This window comes from Triturus cristatus, chromosome 9, assembly GCF_964204655.1.
Source record: "Triturus cristatus chromosome 9, aTriCri1.1, whole genome shotgun sequence".
Taxonomy (NCBI): Eukaryota; Metazoa; Chordata; class Amphibia; order Caudata; family Salamandridae; genus Triturus; species Triturus cristatus.
In genome coordinates this window covers 881,888,318-881,905,797 of record NC_140592.1, presented here as the reverse complement: position 1 = coordinate 881,905,797, position 17,480 = coordinate 881,888,318, and the positions used below count along the sequence as shown (strand labels likewise).

At 46.1% G+C, this 17,480-nt stretch overlaps 1 protein-coding gene across 1 annotated transcript in view; it reads left to right on the top strand.

The window, feature by feature from the left end:
- Positions 1-17,480, top strand: part of LOC146799011 (cholesterol 24-hydroxylase-like) — a 475,198-nt gene that overhangs the window by 91,739 nt on the left and 365,979 nt on the right. Inside the window, exons 2-4 of the mRNA XM_085626406.1 lie at positions 1,894-1,971; positions 2,889-2,970; positions 14,772-14,842. Coding sequence (XP_085482532.1) covers positions 1,894-1,971; positions 2,889-2,970; positions 14,772-14,842 — 231 coding nt within the window. The remainder of the gene's footprint in view (positions 1-1,893; positions 1,972-2,888; positions 2,971-14,771; positions 14,843-17,480) is intronic.

The following is a 17,480-nucleotide window of genomic DNA, read 5'->3' as shown; positions in this document are numbered from 1 at the left end:
GGGTGGTTCCATGAAAGAATTTCGCAATGTCAGCAGAAATACTTGGCAGAAATGCGCGCGCAGCAGCATGACGTATGATTGACGTGCAACTAGGGGGTGAAGGGGACTTGACATTTAGCTCTACATGTGGCGACAGAAGTCTGGAGGGTCAAGTCAACCTAATCCCAAATCATATCTAACATCCTATGTTTAAAGAACTGTGTTATCCAAAAGAGAAGTCTCTTAGAGTAGAATCTTATTCTATACTGACTATACTGACTGTTAGTGCGTGTACAAGCGTCTAAGTGTCTACACAATATGCGGGGGCAGAAAATCTTCCATAGTAACAGGGCTATGAATTACTTGCATAAAGACAGAGAAGCCGGGCCTTTTGCTCGGTAGCTGGAAGAATGTTTACTTAAATTACTAGACAGGAATGCATTGGATAGGGAGCGGAGCAGATAATTTCGAAGGTGAAATACAGTTTTTGGCAGGCAACAGGCTGATGTCAGGCACCGTTAGCTGCGCAGAGAATGAGGACAAAGTTCATGGATACAGATGCGAGCTCAGACTGGAGCTTTCAGAGGCAGAAGGCAAGAAAAGGCTTGATGGCAGAATCAGGGCCTACTTGCCTGGACTGTAAAATAGCATAAGTGAACCATATAAAGCCGGTGGCCTTTCATACTTAGAAATGGAATATCCGGCTCATTCATGGCGGATCTGAAAGAGGACATGTTGGCGGTGGACGCACATGTGTTTGCGTCTTCATAACTGGAACTGGAGGGAACATACATGTACTTGTGATTCATACATGAAACCGTTGGGGTCCAAGATAGGGGACATAACTGATCATAAAAATCCATATTTCCACATGGTAAACTGACTTTTACTCTATATCAAATGAATAACGTTGCATTATGTCTTGCAGAGAAAACAATACCACATCCATAAATATAAACAACACCTCCTTTCGGCCTAAGGAAGTGGGCTTCAACTGTATACAATTGTAAATATTCCCTCTCCAGCAACCTCTTGATTAGAAACTAATACATGTTAAGAATATTCCAGTGAAAGCAAGACCTTAAAGCTCACCTAATTTCGTATATTTAATCATGTAATGGAAGTCACATTTGAGCTCTTGGGTGTTAAATCAGGGAGGGAGGAAACAAGTTAGTGTAAGGCATTATGCCTAACATAATTTAAACTGTGTGGTTTGAAAACACAACTAGGCCAAGCTCACGTCAGCTTAATAAACTCCATTAATATACACAATAAGTACATTACATTTGCAGCTCATTATTATTAATTTGAAACACAGACTTAATACTTCTAAAATCTGCTTCCACAGTTTTAAAACGTACATGTTGTCATAGTAGTTCATGGAAGGGAAATACAATGTGTATGAATGAGCTTCTAATGAACGAGCATAATGAAGTTAGCCCATGGCTAAAGTGGTCTGACCCATTGTCATATGCTATATGATGGAGTGAGCATAAGAAAAATGTGAATGGCACTACAGACAGCTGGATGAAAGCCCCAATGAGTAGTACTATATATAGTGCGTAAAATTGTAAAGTCCTGGCTAACACCAAACCTACAGATGGGGTAAATCTTCTGGCTTCTTAGCAAAAGAAACCCATAATCAGAAGCAGCTAGCAGATAATTTAATTTACGTAGGAGGTGTAGTGGGCTGCACACAAGCTGGGTCCTGGCGCCAGGGCACCTACTGCACCCACATTTGCTGTGAGCCTATCTTCACATGACGTTAGGGACCTATAAGGATAGATCCTCTTGTATTCAGGAGTCGACCAACTTTGCTTAATGAAGACTTTTTGCTGTCATACATAAAGTATCCATGTACTCAGGTATTTGTTCATTTTTAACTGATCTGTAAATTATTTTTCTTTGTTGCAGCTTTTTATTTGGGCATATGCCCATAATCATGCGTATGATGAAGTACAACGAACTCTTTTATGACCAGGCACTGGAATGGTAAGTTGTGCTTCAGTTTTTTTTACATTGCTTTTTAAAGGGTGGTCGTCTGTTTCCATACCAAAGGCAGGGCAGGAGCAATTAGCTGCTCAGTGCCTAGACACTTATTCTAGAGACAATTCCCATTTAATAGCAAAGTGCAAATAAGTGCTGGAGTTTTGCTGAGAGAGTTACTCCATATGTAGCCTACCATGGAAAGATGCAAGCATCCCTGTTACAAATATAGGTGGTTTAATTCCTTTTTTATACCTGTGTTAGGCGAATGTGAAAATGTAGGCAATTCTGCCCGTTTCTGCTAGTTTGCATCTGCTTGCCCCGTATAAAAAAGGCAGAATGCAGGCAGAATCTCCTGCTTCACACGTGTTCCTGGTTCCGCGCAGTGAGACATGGATGGAGGGATGAATTCTTGCACCTTTCTGCACTGTCAGAGACTGGACAATATATTTGCCTGAAGTTACCTACATTGCATGGTACCTGTTAGTGCACAAAAGCCAAGCACCTACCAACTAGAGCGCCTAGAAACCCCGTGAGGGAGAAACTGCACACAGCCTTGGCTGCTGGAGAAGTTGTTCTCAAGAGCAGTCAGAATTCCGGACAGTGAATTAATTAACCTTAATGCAGTTATCATCTCCTAAATTCATCTGTGTTGGGCTTATGTTTTTTTCTCCTTGCAAACACGAAATGGGCGAATTTCGCAGGTTCTGAAATTCGCCCGAATGTTCCAGTCACCCCTAGAATGTCTGTGTTGCAATGAAGACTGAACTCAATCATGTACACTTAAGAGAGCTGCCTGTGACCTGGTTGTGTGCGTAGATTGGGGGTGGGTCATTTTACTCAGTAGTGCTTCCTTCTTCATTAAAATACTATAATGTATTTGTCTTAATTTACATTGTTTTTCCCTATTGCCCCCATTGTAGGGTAGAGAAATATGGCCCCGTTATACGTCTAAATTTTATTCACAGACCGGTGATCATCCTTTCAAGTCAAGAAGCAGTCAAAGTAAGTACAGCAAGCCCAGATGTCTCAGTCATATATCACTGTAGGTCGCCAGCTGTAAAATCTGTATTCGGATATTAATACCCGCCTAGACTCGTTGGACACTAGTGATGAGCAACGCAACCATACATTTGATTGTGACCCTATTTGTCATGTTAGATTAATCGCTTTTGCATTGCATACTTTTACCAATTGTAGGGCGTCTCGGGGCTTTTGGGGTCTGGGTGTCCGGTACACATGTGGGATTCTCATTAGTTGGATTCACGGTAAGGCTGGTTATTGAAGATATGCCTTTGCAATGTATTGATGAATATTGTTTAATAGTGAATGATCGCGCCCATGAGATGCCTTGGGGCCTTCGGGGATCTTTGCAGTGTCTTATATGCCTGGATGTGGCCCATAGAGACTGTTCTGTTGATAATTATAATTAGTTTGCTGCTTGGCTTCGATTTAAAGTTGGACATAACTGTATGTGGCATATTGTATCTAACTTGTTTATCTTACATATGACATCACAGATCACAATATTGATGTCATTGGAGGTTACCTCACATGTGACTTCAACATAAACACCAGGCTGTGGGAGCTGTGACTGAGTTTCACAATCCCAGACTTGAGAGTGAAAGGTTGCCCAACTCAAATCCCCCTTTGGCTGTGACCAGCATGTTGTAGGCATACAGAACCTGGGAAGGTTGTGTGCTAAATACCCACAGAGATCAAAGGGCATTGACTTAAGTCAAGACAAAATCCCAACATCCACTGGCGAGTGTGCTGGGTACTTCTCAAGGCAGCACTCATTGATCTCTGGCCCAGGCAAAAAGCACAGTCCCAGTGTTCAAGATACCTCCCTCCATAGCTGATATTTCTTGTCCTTGGTGATACCCAATGTATTATGGGCATAGGGTTTGGGTCTTCGCCTGACCATTTTTTGTGTCCCTGCTGCCAGCGCAGTGTCATTTATGTTATTGATGATTACACTTTTAATATTATCTATGATAACAAATGGGAAGAAATGAGCAGTTAACAGGTGGGGTTATGGTTTTGTTGCTTATCATGATTGGCAAATTGAGTTTCTTTTAACATTGCACGTTGTGAAATTGGGTTGTAATGAAGGAACGCCACACACGAGACTGGGAGAAGACGTTAAGTTTATTCCAACACCTCAGCCACTGCAAAACAACTGTCAAACACAATCAGTCACTGCAGGGAGGCTTCCATGGAACCTTGTGACCTGAAGGTTCCGATGGCAGGAGCCAATCCCCACTCCCTTGGTTTCTGGTCTCGGGCCAATACAGTGACCACAGACCAGCCATTGATATGTCATCAAAGGCAGAATGCCACTCTTCTTGCTCCTTTATACATTGGCATGGATAACAATATTACATGTGAGCTAAAAGTAAAACCTTACATAGCATTTAAACTAGGAGGGATAGCAAGCAGGGTGGCATCAGGGAGGGATGTAGCCAGGACTGGAGGAGAGGGATAAAAGAACAGGTGGCATTGGAAGAACTGCTAATAGTAATTACTATGGAAACAAGTTGATAAGGGTTTCAGCTAAGTTTGGCAGAAGAAGAAGAAGAAGAAAGACATCTCATGGTATCAATCAATCAATCAATCATGTAACTTGTAAAGTGCACTACATACCCGGGTGGGTTTCAAGGCGCTGGGGGGGGGGGGAGGTGGGGGGGGGGAAGATGTTACTGGTCGAAGAGCCAGGTCTTGAGTTGTCTCCTGACGGTCAGCAGGTCTTCGGTTTGACGTAGGTGGAGGGGGAGGGTGTTCCAGGTCTTGGCGGCACGATGGGAGAAGGATCTGCCTCCGGAAGTAGTTCTCCGGATGTGTGGGACCGTGGCCAGGGTGTGGTCAGCGGAGCGGAGTTTCCTGTTGGGTACGGAGAAGGAGAGTCGGCTGTTGAGATAGGCTGGGCCGGTTTTGTGGAGTGCTTTGTGTGCGTGGATCATGAGCTTGAAGGAGATTCTTTTGTCGACGGGGAGCCAGTGCAGGTTCCTCAGGTGGGGGGTGATGTGGTTGAGGCGCGGGACGTCGAGGACCAGGCGTGCAGAGGTATTCTGCATTCTCTGTAGTCTGCTGATGAGCTTGGACGAGGTTCCGGCGTAGAGGGCGTTTCCACAGTCGAGCCTGCTGCTGACCAGGGCTTGGGTGACAGTTTTCCTCGTGTTTGTCGGGATCCATCTGAAGATCTTGCAGAGCATGCGGAGGGTGTTGAAACAGGTGGAGGAGACTGTGTTGACTTGTTTGGTCATGGAGAGTTTCGAATCGCGGATGACACCCAGGTTGCGTGCGTGGTCGGTGGGGGCCGGGGGGGACCCCAGTGACGTGGGCCACCAAGAGTCGTCCCATGCGGAGGGGTTGGACCCGAGGATGAGAATTTCTGTCTTGTCTGTGTTCAGTTTGAGGCAGCTGTCCTCCATCCAGTTGGTGACAGCCTTCATTCCCTGGTGGAGGTTGGATTTGGCGGTGAGGGGGAGGATCAGTTGAGTGTCGTCGGCGTAGGAGATTATGTTGAGGTCGTGTTGTCGGGCGATGCGTGCTAGTGGTGCCATGTAGACGTTGAACAGCGTCGGGCTGAGGGAGGATCCTTGTGGGACGCCGCAGATGATCTTGAAGGCCTTGGAGCGGAACGGGGGGAGGCGGACTCTCTGAGTTCTGCCAGAGAGGAAGGAGGTGGTCCAGTCCAGGGCTTTGTTTCGGATCCCTGTGTTGTGGAGGCGCGTGCGTAGTGTGTGGTGGCAGACGGTGTCGAAAGCAGCGGAGAGGTCTAGGAGGATGAGGGCCGCCGACTCGCCGTTGTCTAGCAGGATCCTGATGTCGTCTGTGGCGGCGATGAGGGCGGTCTCGGTGCTGTGGTTGCTGCGGAATCCTGATTGTGATGGGTCTAGGATGTTGTTGTCTTCGAGGTGTCGCGTGAGCTGGGTGTTTACTATCTTCACAATGACCTTAGCTGGGAACGGGAGCAAGGAGATGGGCCGGAAGTTTTTGAGGTCGCTCGGGTCTGCTTTGGGTTTCTTCAGTAGGGCGTTGATCTCTGTGTGCTTCCAGTTCTCAGGGAAGGTGGCGGTCTCGAAGGAGAGGTTGATGATTTTGTGCAGGTGGGGTGCGATGGAGTTGCTGGCTTTGTTGAAGATGTGGTGTGGGAGGGGGTCTGAAGGGGAACCGGAGTGGATAGATCCCATGGTCTTGATTGTGTCCTCGATGCTAACGTTAGCCCAGGTAGTCAGGGTTTCGTGGGTGGTGGGGTGCTGTGGGTTAGGTGCGGTGTGGTCAGCAGGGGTCGTCCGGGGTCTGAAGCTGTCGTCGATGTCTGTGATTTTCCGGTGAAAGAAGGCGGCGAGTGAGTCGCACAGGGCTTGTGATGGTGGGATGTCGTTGGCATTGGAGCTGGGGTTGGAGAGTTCCTTCACGATGGTGAAGAGCTCCTTGCTGTTGTGCGCATTGTTGTCAAGGCGGTCTGTGAAGGAGGTCCTTTTGGCGGTCCTGATGAGGTGGTGGTGGTTGCGGATGGCGTCTTTGTAGGCAGTGTGGCTGTCTGGCGTCTTGTCCCTGTTCCGTGTGTTTTCCAGTTTCCGGCAGGTGCGTTTGGAGTCGAGGAGTTCCGGGGTGAACCAGCTGACTCTTCTGCTGGTGCCTCTGTTGGTGGGGTTTTTCAGCGGCGCGATGGTGTTGGCGCAGTCTTTCATCCAGCGTTCGAGGGAGAGTGCACCATCATCCGGATTGGTGGGGTTCGTCGGAGGGTTGAGTGCGAGGCTTGTGTGGAGTTGTTCTTCAGTGATTTTGCCCCAGCGGCAGCAGGGGGTCTGTAGGGTGCGGTGGGGTGTGAGTGGTTTTCGGAGGGAGAAATGGATGCAGTGGTGGTCGGTCCAGGTGAGTTCGGAGACATGGCTGAAGGTGACGTGGGGGCTTGAGGAGAAGATTGCATCAAGTGTGTGGCCGGCGGTGTGGGTCGGCGTTGTGATGAGCTGTTTGAGTCCGAGGTTGGCGAGATTGTCGATCAGGGTGGAGGAGTTGCTGTCGTTGTTGTTTTCCAGGTGATAGTTCAGGTCTCCGAGGAGGATGTAGTTGGTGGAGGTCAGTGCGTGTGAGCTGATGAGGTCGGCGATGGAGTCGCAGAATTGAGCCCGGGGTCCTGGCGGTCTGTAGACGAGGGTGCCTCTTAGGGTGGTCTTGGGGTCCGTGTGGATCTGGAAGTGCATGTGTTCGGCAGTGCTGAGGGTGTCGTTGGTGTTTGTAGAGATCTTGATGGTGTTTTTGTGAACGATGGCGTTGCCTCCTCCGGCTCTGTTTACTCGGTCTCTGCGGGTGATCTTGTACCCGTCTGGGATGACTATGGCGATGTCAGGCGCAGAGGTTTCGTTCATTCAGGTTTCGGTCAGGAAGGCAACGTCCGGAGATGTAGTGTCGAGTAGGTCCCAGAGTTCGACGGCGTGTTTGTGTGCGGAGCGAGTGTTGATCAGGATGCATCTGAGCTGGTTGGTTTCCGTTGTGGTGGGTGTCTTGGCGCTTTCGTTGCAGGAGAAGTTGCAGTTCCGGCAGGTGAAGGGGCTGTGGGTGTGCCTCGGGGCGACCTTGCAGCAGGTGTGGGTTCTTCCTGGGTTGAGAGTGATGAGGGTCTTGGCGTCGTAGCAGAGGCGGTGCTCCTCGTGGCTGGCACGGGGGCCAGGGGTTCTGGCGCTGGGCGTGGTCCAGGAGCGGACGGGCACAGAAGGGCTTGCCTTAGGTGCGCCTTCAGCGCGCCAGCGGCGCGCGGCCACCGTATATGGGGAGGTGGGAAGGGAGGAGCAGCTGGGAGGCGGGAGGCGAGGGACGGGAACGGCGAATGGGCGCGGAGGGGGTGGGGCCACAGGGGAGGCAACGGCAGGGACGGGGGACAGGAGACCGGCGAGGTGGTACAGAAGATAAACGGGGCACAAAACAGGGTCACAGGCACAAATTAAGCACGCGGACGGCGAGGTGGTACAGAAATAAAAAGGGGGCACAAAACAGGGTCACAGGCACAAATTAAGCACGCGGACGGCAAGGTGGTACAGAAATAAAAAGGGGGCACAGAAGCGGAGCAGTGAGCGAGGGGCAGGGAGCACAGACAGTCACAGGCACAAAATCAGGGTCACAGCGGCAAAAAGCAGAGGAACAGCACAAGGGAAATGGCACAGAGCAGAGCGGCGAGTGGGGGGCAGGGGGCACGGCAGATACAGGCACAAAATCAGGGTCACAGCGGCAAAAAAGGCAAAGAGACAGCATAAGGGAAATGAAACGAACCTAAGGCCACCACTGGCCACCAGGGATGAGGCGCAGGTGGAAGCCTGCGGGTGGTGGAGGGCCTCGACTTCTCCGGCGGCAGCGGCGACAGCGGGGGTGCAGGCGGAGCTACAGCGGGGGGGGGAGTGACCTACCAGAAGGTCAAGGGTTCCACTACTCCATTTGCGTCTGGATGATATAGGTCACAGAATTTGTGTCTAATCCCATTGCCATCTAGAAACTCCTTGAAACATTGTGTCCCATTACCTGTTAACACAGTGTTGGGTAGGCCTTCTCTCATGAACACTTCCACCAGAAATGTATTCAATGCACCAGAACTGGTATCAGTCACAATCTTAATTTCTGGACAACGTGAGAAAAGATCAATCAAGACAAGTATGTACATGGCATTCCTTTCACCTAACAAAGGACCTATAATGTCCACCTCCATCCATGGCCCCTTGGGAGCGCGCATCACACCATAGGTGGTGTGTTAGTTTTGAGGGCCTTGTCACTGGCTGAGCATGATAAACAGTCTCTCACCACACTTTGCACTACAGCATCAATAGCCGGCCACCAACAACCCTGGCACAGTCTCTGCTTGGTTTCAGTGATGTCTGATAGCTCTCCCTTGACAATCCAATATGGTCTTAACGGTTCCTCCAATTTGTTTTCACTGTCCCACCCTTTTATTAATAACTCTGACACTTTCTTAAGGATGAGATTAATGATAAGTTCATGATTCTAAGTGCCTTCTTCTATGGCTCCTCTGCTCCTTGTCCTGATCTTTGTCCATCACTTTGCCCCGACCACTGTCTGCTTCTCTTACTAAGTGTGACAAACAATCTGCTGTATAGCTCTTGACTCCTGGAAAATATTCCATCTCAAAACTAAATACCTGTAAGCTTACCACCCACCTCTTGATCCGGCTGGAGATCTCTACTATACGTTTGTTTGTTAAAACCACTGTCCCCCATATGAAATCCCTAAATTTGGTGAGCGCCCGTACAGATAGTGCTTCATATTCAATTACAGAGTAGTTAAATTCTGCCTGTCTTAATGGAAGGCAAAGCAATAGCATGCTTCCCGGTATTATCTTCTTGTGATATCACTGGCCCCAGTCCTTTAGGGCTGGCATCAGTTGCTATGATGGTGTTTTTCCCTGGGACTAAGCACTGGAGACTAGGTGTGCTATACAGTGCTTTCTCACTTTCACACCCCTCATCCCATGAATAAAGGGTATTCTTTTTAAGCAATTTTCTCATCTGGAATGTGCGGCCAGCAAAGTTGTTTACAAATTTTCTATAGAACTAGACTATCACCAAGAATGAATTGAGCTCATCCTTATTCTTGGGGGCCGTCAAATTAAAAATTGCCACCCGCTAATTTGGTAAAGATTTCCGTGATCTTGGGCAATGGGATCTTGTCCACCATGACTTCTCTATTGATAGCTCTTAAGTGGATGCATAGGTGGATTTTTCCATCAAATTCTTTTACAACAACTATTCGGGCCAACCACCCTGTCACCTCTACATGCGTAATAACCCCTAATTTGCACAAATTTGCCGTCACAGCTTCTTGTACACTAATGTGCAGGCTTCGTACTTTGTCAGAGACTGGAGTGGCATTGTCTTTCATTTGTATTTTATTTACAAAGTTCTTTAGGTACCCTAACTTGTCAGTGAAGACTTCAGGGAACTCCTCCTCAGTTTGGAGCTTATTCTTCTCCATTTGTGTAACACTCTGTACCAGGATTTGAGGGCAGAAATTCAGATCAAGATACACTCCTAAATCCTTCTGTACCAGTCACCCCCGGATATTGTCCCCTTGTTCTGATACATACATCTTACACATTGCTGCTCTGTTTTTGTACCCTATTTTTCCTATGAAAAACCCTATCATTTTTATCAGCTGTCTTTCATATCTCCCAAGGGATATGTAAATTTTACGCAATTTCACCTGACCATTAGGAATTTGTTTGAACAATTATCTGACACGATCGTGAGCCTAGAGCAAGAGTCAAACATGACCTCAACCTCTTTGTCATTTATTTTAACAACATCTTTAGGATAGCCCAGGTTTGAGCCAGATACTTGCAGCACTATTTCATCACAGATTTATGTTACATTTCTTCTATCTGGTTTCTGAATAAACTTTCCACTCCTACAGCATGCCATGTAAGGCCCCCTTTTGCCACATGTGGTACATTGCACATTTATTGCTGAGCAATATCTGCTGTTGGCCAAATGCCCTGCATATCCACATCGGAAGCACCTCCCTTTAAAAACCACCCTTTTCTTCTTCTCACTTGGAATCCTTTTCTTCTTTATTGACTGTACACTGCACTCTTCCATGTCCACTTGTTGCACCTCCTCTTTGCTTGTGCCTGTGTTGTCCCTCTTTATCTCATCTGCGCACTTCAACATGTGCTTCTCCTGTTTAGCAACTATGAGCACCTCACGCAACAGTGGATTGTCTTTTAGCCATAACTCTTCCCTGACTTTCTCTACATTGCAATTTAGTAGGAATTGGTCTTGAATGTGCTCATCCACACTTGCCCCAAAGTTGTACATGACAGCCAATTTCCTTAGTGCTGATACATAGTCTTCCACGCTTTCTCCTTCCTTCTGCGACCTTTTGCCAAAATGGAAGCATTCTAGTATGGTGCTAATAAAGGGCAGAAAGTGATTATCCAACTTCTTTATGGTTATCTTGTACTCATTCAAACCCCTGGCTTCATTCACCCCTAACTCTAGCAGGTGCTCTAATATTTCCTGCTCTTCCGCACCTAAGCAATAGAGCAACATAGCAGTTTTCCTTTCAAGCCCTAAATTTGGACCGCAGACAACTGCATAGTTATGGAAGACCTTTTTCCACTTGCTCCACCTCAATGGAGGCTCTCCTGGGCATGATAAAAAGAAAGGAGGTGCTGTGACACTCTGCATGTTAGCTCTTTACACACTTGGACAAGGCGATGTCACTGTTCCTTGACTTTTCCAGGAAACCCCCCAGATGGTGATTTGCAGAAAAGGCAAATCAACGCTTGACAAACATTGTGCCAATCACAGATGAGGTATGCGGTTGATGCACCAGAGAAGGAAGGCTAAAGATGTGTGATGAAAAAGGCCAAATTCACAGTGTGCGGATCACTGAAGAGGCACCAACAGAAACCACTTAGAAACTGCTCCTATTTCTTTTTCCTTTTTAACTTGTGTAAATTTTTTCATTACCAAAATTGCAGTGTGTGGTTCACTGAAAGATTACCATCAGAGACCACAGAAAAATGCGGGCTTAAAGGGCCAAGTTCCCAGAGTACAAACCACTGAAGAGGCACCAGCTGAGACTATATTGTAATAGCCTTTAATTCATTTTCCTTTTTTTTAATCTTGTGTAAAAGCTTAAATTACCAAAATTGCATTGTGCGGATAACTGAAAGGTTACCACCAGAGACTGCAGAGTAAATGCATCTATTGGTTTTCTAACCAACAAATCTCCACTCTTCAAAAAAAATCCTTTACTTTTCTCTTTATCTTTGTAAGTGTGTGAATCACTAGTAAAGGATATACATATTCAGTGTCTGCAATACGACCAACAGACCACTAGGTGGCAATATTAAAGGCAGAGTAGTGAAGACGATGAGCAGACCTTACAGAGTGGGAAGCCATTTCTTCAGTGACTCATGCTACTCTCACTCCAGTCAGGAAACTTCTGCAGGGTTGTTGTTAACCTCGGTGGACAACAGACAAGCGCCAGCACCTCTGCCGCCTGCGCCCTAGGTGCAGTCCACATTTGGAAAAGCCTCCGACCCAGAGCACAATAGATCATGACTGCGTCTCAGGAAAGAGAGCAGTCATGCATAGGGCACACCGCCTCTAACGCGTACCTCTCACAGAGCCCGGACAGGCTGAAAACACCACAGGCCACCCAGTTAGGTGCCTCCCTTATAAATTCACACCACAGTGATACAAGGGTGGGGTAACTCATGGTTTTACAATCCCCGCAATTGAGTCAGTGGGTATAAGTGCTTCTGCAACCTCAGGCTGGTCTCTAGATGCGGGCAGGCTTGTAATTTCAACCACGCTCGTCTTCAGCTTCTTTACAGCCGTAATGGTACCTGCTGCAAAGTCTTCCCTTTGGTGTGTTAAGGTGTGTTAGAGGCCATTGCTTTACCTCCCGTCCATCGTCGCCAGTGTGAAATTGGGCTGTACTTAAGGAATGCCACACACAAGACTGTAAAAAGTTAAGTTCATTCAAACACCTCAGCCACCTCCGAGCAACAGTCAAACACAATCAATCACCTCAGAGAGGCTGCCATGGAACCTTGGTGACCTAAAGTTTCTGATGGTAATAGCCAACCCCCACTCCCTTGGTTTCTGTTCTCGGGCCAATACAGTGACTACAGACCAGCCAATGATATGTCATCAAAGGCAGACTGCCACACACATCGATTCACCTGACGTAATCAGTGGTATGTTTGTATTGTAGTGATTAGTGATTTATTTTCTGTTTTCTTAGCAAAGAACCCTAAATTTGCCTATAAAAATGTTTGTCAGATTTTTGGGGGGGATTTTTGTAACATACTTGGGTCTCTACCAAAAGCAAGAAGACAATGTTATTTGCCAAATGATTTACTCAGCAGTCGGTAGGCACAAGTTGTGACCTCAAGGCCACTTCTGTGAGCATCCCAAGGGCCTTCACAATCCAATGTGTTTGGACTTTGACCATGCTCTATGTCCTATTCAACTAATGGCCTTCCAATTTCATTTTCTTCTTTTAGACCCATCCTAGAGACTGCTTAGATGTCTCCACAGCTTTTTGTAATCTTGTAAATTAATGCATCAGAATCTTAGCAATAACACATACAGGATGGGGCTTTGGGTCATCCTTCTTTAGCCATTGCTTTGTTGAAGTGTCAATCACACTTTAGTATGGCTCCTAGGGCAGCAAAGCTGGAGTGGGAGACTGGGTCTGCTCCCTTCAGTCATTGGTGTGTCGGCAATGCTATCCTTATTATGTATCAGCCCACAGGAGAAGCATTTGATGTGTGGATTGTCATGTAGTGGCAGTGAGAGTGATGGCATTTTACCTACTTAATGAGTTATTCTGCATCCACACGGGACGGTTTCGTACAGGCAAACTGTCAGTTTGTGAACTTCTACTCTACGCCCACTGTCATTCTGAGTGCTTAACTGCGCCTCAATATGACCCTGGCTCCTGCTCATCAAATTCCTTCTTGTTACAATGGCTCACAACTGTCTCAGGGCTGCTCTGCCCCACCCGTGCCTCACAGCACTCATTTCATTTCAGATGGCGTTTTGCATGATAATGTTTATCACTAGGTTATACAGTACCAATGCATAACATTTTGAGATCTTGACAGAGCAGTGCTGTATTACCACCTCCGCCGCCAATGCTGTTCAACATCATTAACACCACATCAATAATTGCCATAATCACCACCATCAACACTGCTGCTGCTCATGAAAGCAGTGTGCTTCATGCATAGCAGTGGGGGCACGCATCAGCCCCCAAAAGCCAGTAACTTTAGGGTGAGACAGAAATACTTGCCTAAGCTGATCCAAGATGTGAATGACACTGTCTTAAAAAAGAGGGCTGAAGGAGCCTAAGCCAGTGCCCCTAGTGGCAGGAATGACCTTACTAAAAACTCCCTATCTGTATATTCTTTATTTTAATAACGAAATACCTTAGCTATCACCAGAACTAACAATGACTTCGGGCCTGATTTAAATCTTGCGTATGGGATACTCTGCCACAAACGTGATGGACATCCCGTCCACCATATTACAAGTGGCATAGGATATAATGCACTTTTAATGTGGCGGACAGGATACCCGTCATGTTTGTGATGCAGTATCCCATCCGACAAGATCTAAATCAAGCCCTGAGTCTGAGTAACATCTGCGTTCAAGTAAAATTAAATTCATTTGTGCTGTATAGTTTTTCTGTAGAAAGAAGCAGTCATTGGCATAGGACTTTAAGAGCTAAACACTACTTTTAGCTCTCCACAAATAGTTTGGTCCCATACCTTCCTTGAAAAGGACTCAGCTCTGAAATGACAAACCTGAACTATACATGCCAACTGTATGCAGATTAACATGCAGCTGCATCAAGATGTGCCAATGATATGAGCAAACTAAATTTGTTTACTACGGAAGTCTCTTCATAAACATATGTACACCAACGCTATCGCCGATTCAGTGTTATTAATATATTATACATGCTGGTATGGAGAGCGTAGTACTCTTTCCCACTGTTGTGTGTGGAAATGGGTCTGGACTCATGAGAGGAGAATCCCTGAGGGATGATGATCCATGTTCCCTCCCATAACAATTGTGATTGATAAATAGCTTGTTTCTCTCACCAATGTGTGTGTATGTTTGTATGTGTTTGTTGCCCGTATGAATGTGTTTGTGTCTGTGTTCGCATGTGTGTAAGATAATGCCCTTCACCACAGTTTCAAAATAAAATAGATAGAAAAGATGAAAATCACCTTATTATAATAATGTTTCAATGTGATTTTTTCATTCCAGGAGTTTCTGATGTCATCCAAGTACAAAAAAGATAAATTCTATGAAACAATATTTTCGCTTTTTGGAGTAAGGTAAGTATCATGATATTAAAGAGTTCCTAAAAATGTATGAGATTAAACTGAATTGCATTGTTCGGTTTTACAACATGCAACCTAATTTTATCTCACACAATGCATTTCCCTTATGTATGGCACCTCAAAAGCAGAGTGTGTTTGTTTCATGGCCTTTTTTTGCAGCCTACACGCTAAGTACCACACTACAAACTTCAAATCATAATTTTTACCTTAATGTGTTCGCAAGAAAATGAAAGAGGCTTTATTTTTTGCCAAAAGCTAAAATAATTCCTCAGAAGAAGAAGCTCAAAAGCAAATGGGACAGATGTCTGGGCATACCCGTCGCACTTTGAGCATCTACTACAACAAACAACAAGGTGATGGAAAGAATGCTTGGATTAACCTCAGCCACTGCCGATTGCTCAAGCCGCGTTCCAGTCCATTGGTTTTCATCCACTTTGCCACTCAAGACAGAGAGAGATTTGCATATAGCAGGTACACCTAGATGTAGATCCCATGCTCGCTGTGTCATAGGGCTCTTGCTGCACCTGACTGACAAGACCCAAATTAGCTGAGACCTGTCTGTGGTTGCTTGTGTTCCCATTCAAAGGAGACCCGCCCTGAGAGCTTGGGCTGGACTGTTCCTCTTAGAGCAAGGCTGATTTGGATATGGCTAGTTCCTATTTGAAGAGGCATGGGGCAAAATAAAATGGACTGGAATTCACCCCAGATTAATTAACAGTGGCTGAGATTAATTCAAGCAATCCGCCCATCACTTTTTGTTTTATGCACAAGTAACTCCTAGGATGGCACACAACAGTTTCAGCCATAATAAGTGCTCTACTATTGAATGGTGGAGAAACACTCACGAGTGCACTTGGTTACACCATTGGAACATTTGTGTTGAGTCTCCCTCAACAAAATGGGAGGGACTCTTAGACAAGCACTTTCAGGTGGTCTACAGCAAGTACCCATTATTGATACAAGAAGCTCGTTAATGGCCTGCACTAGATGCAGGCAACCACTAAAAGACAACAAAAAACACTCAGTTCAGGTGCATATCCAGTAGGTATACATGGGAGAAGAGAAGCCATAGTGGGAACTTGGTAGGATCTACCCAGGACTGGTAGATGGTAGTCTACAAATATGTACTGGTTATAGGCAGTGAGAGGCATTTTATTACAAATAAATACTCTAGGCAAACAGTACAAATAAGACCAACAGAAATGGTAGAGCTCTGTGGGTCTGGCGTCTGGCTGAAGGATTGAACCTAGACAGGGCATTGTTGCCTAGACTCTCTGGTGCACACACAATGGCCATGAGTAGCTGGCAGAGAAGAACAAAGGATTGTGAACTGCTTGTACACAGCATAGGCCCTTAACTCAGGGCCTGGTGTGTATGCAGTTTGTTCAGTGACATGTTTGATTAGTATGACACTGTACCCGCACCCAGAACCTGCTGCAAGTAACCAGTGGTTATGTGAGGGTGGTTTAGTGACACAAGAGGCTGGCATAGGGCTATCAGCGATAGCAGATGGATTGGTGGCTTAAGGGCTGGCTAGCATGGAGGCTAATGTAGGGTGGTAAACCAGGGAGAGTATATTTATTATTGCCAAAGGCCGTGCACAGTTTATCTGGTGGTGTAGCCCTGCACAAACAGCCAAGTGAAGTTATATACGATCCCATCAATTATATCATCAGTGATGCTATGCATGCTCATGACTAGTCTATTAATTCTGAGATATAGTTTGTGTAGATAAAAATAAGCAACACATGCCAGAGGTTTTTCCACTGGAATAATACGTAGAGCTTCACTTTTACTGAGGTGTGTTAGTGAATTTCCAAGGTTTTCATAATATAATTTAACTTTTATGAGCAAATAGAAACCTAATCAATTTCTTTCTCAGCATAGCCAAAGCCGTGCCTGCCTTTGCCCATGTGCAATATAGATTGCACATGGACAAAGGTGCCTGCCTTTGTCCATGTGCAACAAAGATTGCACACAGGGTCTGACTACAAGCCAATCCGGAAACCTTCACCCCACTATACCCAACCTTCGGCCATTTGCTTAGAAGATTGGAAGCAGGTCGTGGCCCAGAAATTCATCTCTTTTGGCATTCTGCACCACTCTGCTGGGTTTGGCCAAAAGAAAGGCCCTGCACCCCTCCATGGTGCACGCACAACACCTTCAGCTGTGCGTACACACAGACCCTGCACAAGCCCCTTTCCCACTCAAACCAGCTATGAATGGTCATCTGCTATTCTCAGAAGGTTCTTAATTCAGGCACCGGCCTACAGCCAGGCTGTCTCCTTATGTTTTGAAATGATTTATAAATCTGAAGTTAGAAAAACAGTTTAAAAAGAATCATTAAATAATTGTAACTCCACTCATTAATATACAGATCCATGAACCCTACCCCACACATTTTCTGGGGCAGGACCCACCTGACCTTTTGTTTTGGGGCATAGGCTTCAGTGCCTTGTATCCTTCAGTGGCATTCCCAATAAATATTTTCATTTCTAACCCATCAGTAAGATTGTCTGGTTTTGTGGATTCTCAGAGGATCAATGGATCTTGCATTGGACTAGTAGAAAAGTGTTCTCTTGTCTAATCAGATTAATTTATTTTTCAAATGTGGCTCCTTGCATCATCTGCC